Raw genomic sequence first — 4368 nt, forward strand, 5'->3', positions numbered from 1 at the left:
GGTAGCTTTCACGCATCATCAATGGGGAAACAGCAGCTGTCAGACAAACGAATATCAGACAAAACATAACAGACACAGCAATGGGGATTAACAGCAGTACAACAGGGATACTGCGAATATCAGACACAGCGGACGGTCGCGATAACAAGTGAATACCGGGGATGTTAATACTGTATTGCAGCAAATACCAGAGACAATATGGTCACCGGGGATAATGTTGACGGTCAGACACAGTGAATACTGGTATTTATGAAGCCATCGGAATTTAACAGCAGCTACTGGGGAGCAGCTTTAGCCATCCAGTGAATATCAGATAAGTCATCAGATACCATAGGTCAGACACCACTGCAGGTCAGACACATGAAATCTACGGGGAGCCGCTATGAATGGGGATACCAGCGAATACCGCGGGATACCGCGAATAATACCGCACAACCGAATAACAGGGGACAATATGAAGGGGGGCTGAAGAAAGAAGGCTGGGGGACACAGGGTCAGACAAATGAGAAGCTAAGAGACACAGTGAGTGAAGGCTGTGAAGCACAGTGAAGGCTGGGGAGCACAGTGAAGGCTGGGGAGAACAGTGAAGGCTGGGGGAGCACAGGAAGGTTGGGTGCTGGGGGAGCAAAGTGAAGGCTGGGGGAGCACAGTGAAGGGGCTGAGAAGCACAGAAGGCTGGGAGAGTGCAGTGAAGGGTTGGGGAGCACAGGAAGGCTGGGGAGAACAGTGAAGGCTGGGGGAGCACAGTGAAGGCTAGGGAGCAAAGTGAAGTGAGGAGCAAAGAAATGGCTGGGGAGCACAGTGAAGGCTGGGGAGCACAGTGAAGGCTGAAGACATTGAAGGCTGGGGGACAGTGAAGGCTAGGGACACAGAAGGCTGGGGATAAAGGAAGGCTGGGACAGAAATATTGGGGAGCACAGCAAGGCTGGGGAGCAAAGTGGAGGGCTGGGGAGCACAGGGTGAAAGCACAGTGAAGCCAAGAGAAGGCTGGGGAGCACAGTGAAGGCTAAGGTACAGTGAAGGCTGGGAAGCAAGTGAAGGCTGGGAGCAAAGGCAAGGCTGGGGGAGCAAGTGCAGGCTGGGAAGCAAAGTGAAGGCTGGGGAGCAAAGTGAAGGCTGGGAAGCAAAGTGCAGGCTGGGAAGCAAAGTGGAAGGCTGGAAGCACAGTAAAAGGCTGGGAAGCACAGTAAAGGCTGGGAGCACAGTGAAGGTTGGAAGTCACAGTGAAGGCTGGGGACCAAAGGAATGCTGAGCAAGTGAAGACTGGGACAAAGTGACACTGGGGACACAGGAAGGCTGAGAGCACAGTGAAGGCTGGGGACACAGTGAAGGCTGGGGAGAAATAGTGAAGGCTGAGAAGACAGTGAAGACTGGGGAGGAAAGTGAAGGTTGGGAGCAAAGTGGGGGAGTAGAAAGGCTGGGAGGAAAGTGAAGGCTGGGAACATAGGAAGGTTGGGACACAATAAAGAAGGAAAGGGGGAGCAAAGTGAAGGTTGGGGAGCACAGTGTAGGCTGGGAGCACAGTGAAGTCTGGGGAGCACAGAAGGTTAGAGAGAAAGTGAAGGCTGGGGAGCAAAGTAAAGGCTGGGGAGCACAGTAAAGGCTGGACACAGTGAAAGCTGGGAAGCACAGGAAGGCTGGGGACAAAGACATTGGGGAGAAATGTGAATAGGGGAGTAAGACAAAGGAAGGCTGGAAGCACAGCAGCTGGGGACAAAGTGAAGGCTGGGGACAGTGAATGATGGGAATAAAGTGAAGTAGACAAAGTGAAGGCTGGGGAGCAAAGGAATACTGGACACAGTGAAGGAAGGGAAGCACAGTGAAGGTTAGGGGACCAAAGTGAATGCTAGAGCAGGCGACTAGACAGTGAACATTGGGGAGTGAAGAAGCTGAGAAGCTAACAGGAAGGCTGGGGACAGTGAAGCTGGGGACACAGTGAAGGCTGGGGAGCATGAAGGCTGGGGAGCAAAGGAGGCTGGGAAAGAAGGCTGGGGAGCAAAGGAAGGCTGCAAAGGTATTGGAGCAAAGAAGGCTGAGCAGGAAGGATGGGAAGCAAAGTGAAGGTTGGGGAGCAAAGTGAAGGCTGGGGAAGCAAAAGATTGGCATAGAAGGAAGGAAGGCCAGTGAAGGTTGGGACCAAAGTGAATGCTGGGGGACAAAGTAAGACTGGGGAAGAAGGTGGGGACAGTAAAGGCTGAGAAACACAGGAAGGCTGGGGAGCACAGTGAAGGCTGTGAGAACAGTGAAGGCTGGGGAGAAGAAGGCTGAGGTAGCGTGAAGACTGGGGAGCAAAGCTGGGGAGCAAAGTAAGGCTGGGGAGCACAGAAAAGGCTGGGGAGGAAAGTGAATACAGGAACAGTGAAGGCTGGGAGCACACAAAGTTTAGAGGAAGTGGGGAAAGTGAAGGCTGGGGAGAAGGCTGGGAGCACAGTGTAGGCTGGGAGCACAGTGAGGTCTGGGGAGCACAGTAAAGGTTAGAGAGCAAAGTGAAGGCTGGGAGCAAAGTAAAGGCTAGGGAGCACAGTAAAGGCTGGGGAGCACAGGAAAGGAAGCACAGTGAAGGCTGGGGAGCAAAGTAAGGCTGGGGGAGCAAATGAAGGCTGGGGAGCAAGTGAAGCCTGGGGAGCACAGTAAAGACTGAGAAACACAGAAGACTGGGGAGCGCAGTGACGGATGGGGAGAAGAGGAAGAAACAGAGGAAGGCTGGGGAGCAGAAGGCTGTGGAAGGTAAGACTGGGGAGCACAGTGAAGGCTTGGGGACACAGTGAAGGCTGTGAAGCAAGACTGGGAGTGTGGGATGGGGAAGGAGAAACAGTGGCTGGGGAAGGAGCAGTGAAGGAAGCAAAGTGAAGACAGTAACGGATGGGGAGAAGAGGAAGGAGAAACAGAGTGAAGGCTGGGGGAGCAAAGGAAGGCTGGGGAGCACAAAGGCTGAGAAGCACAGTGAAGACTGGGAGCGCAGTGGATGGGGGAGAAGAGGAAGGCTGAGAAACAGAGTGAAGGGGGACAAAGGAAGTGGGGAGCACAGTGGGCTAGGAGCACAGTGAAGCTGTGAAGCAGTGAAGGCTGGGGAGCACAGTGAAGGCTGGGGGAACAGTGAGGAAGGCTGGAAGCAAAGTGAAGGTTGGGGATCGTACACAGTAACAGCGAATAAAGAGGACAGCAACAGTGAAGGCTGATGACAGCTGATCTATCAGATAACAGCGAATACTGATAATTTAAGCGAAGGTCAGACAATTAAGTGAATAGATACCGCGAATAACAGACAAATGAATATCAGACAAAGCATTACAGATAAGCAATAGGGATTAACAGCAGTCAAAGGAATAATGCGAATATCAGACAAGCTATGGTAGCGATAACAAGTGAATACCGGGGATGCGTATTGCCAAATACCAGAGACATATGTCACCGGGGATAAGTTGACGACAGACACAGCGAATACGGATATGAACCAGGAATTAACAGCAGCTAATGGGGATAGAGCATCAGTGAATAACAGATAAGTCCAGATATAGGTCAGACAACAGTGCAGTAGACACATGAAATCTGGGAGCCCTGAATGGGGACACAGTGAATACTGGGGATACAGTGAATAATACCGCACAATGAATAGCTGGGACAATGTGAAGAGTTGTTAAGAATGAAGGCTGGGGACAAGGGTCAGACAAATGAGAAGCTAAGAGACACAGTGAAGTGAATGCTGAGAAGCACAGTGAAGGTGGGACACAGTGAAGGCTGGGGAGCACAGTGTAGGCTGGGGGACAAAGGAAGGCTAGAGCAAAGTGCTGGGGGAGCAAAGTGAAGGTTGGGGGAGCACAGTAAAGTGGCTGAGAAGCAAGAAGACTGGGGACAAAGTGAAGGCTGGGGAGACATGAAGGCTGGGGAGAACAGTGAAGGCTGGGGACACAGAAAGGCCAGAGAGGTGGGGAGCAAAGAAATGGCTGGGGATCACAGTAAAGGCTGGGGAGCACAGTGAATGTTGGGGAGACATTGAAGGCTGGGGGACAGTGAAGGCTAGGGAGCACAGTGAATAAAGAAGGCTGGAAGAGAAATATGGGGACACAGAATGGTTGGGGAGCAAAGGAGGGCTGGGGAGCACAGAATGCTGAAAAGACAGTGGACATAGGGAAGGCTGGGGAGCACAGTGAAGTAAGGTACAGTGAAGGCTGGGAGCAAAGTGAAGGCTGGGAGCAAAGTGAAGGCTGGGGGAGCATGCAGGCTGGGAAGCAAAGTGAAGGCTGGGGACAAAGTGAAGGCTGGGAAGCAAAGTGCAGGCTGGGAAGCAAAGTGGAAGGTGGAAGCACAGTAAAGGCTGGGAAGCACAGTAAAGGCTGGGATCACAGTGAAGGTTGGCTGTCACAGTGA

The 4368-nt window shown here is 52.4% G+C and overlaps 1 protein-coding gene across 1 annotated transcript; it reads left to right on the forward strand.

Moving 5' to 3' along the window:
- Positions 1-4056: 4056 nt before the first annotated feature.
- Positions 4057-4368, forward strand: LOC121853613. The gene has a single exon (XM_042347871.1). The coding sequence runs from the start codon at positions 4057-4059 to the stop codon at positions 4366-4368; it is 312 nt and encodes a 103-aa protein (XP_042203805.1).

This window comes from Homarus americanus, unplaced genomic scaffold (assembly GCF_018991925.1).
Source record: "Homarus americanus isolate GMGI-L3 unplaced genomic scaffold, GMGI_Hamer_2.0 scaffold4896, whole genome shotgun sequence".
NCBI lineage: Eukaryota > Metazoa > Arthropoda > Malacostraca > Decapoda > Nephropidae > Homarus > Homarus americanus.

Coding starts and splice junctions, on each gene's coding strand:
- LOC121853613 (XM_042347871.1), top strand. CDS start 4,057: ATGGGGACACAGAATGGTTGGGGAGCAAAGGAGGGCTGGGGAGCACAG.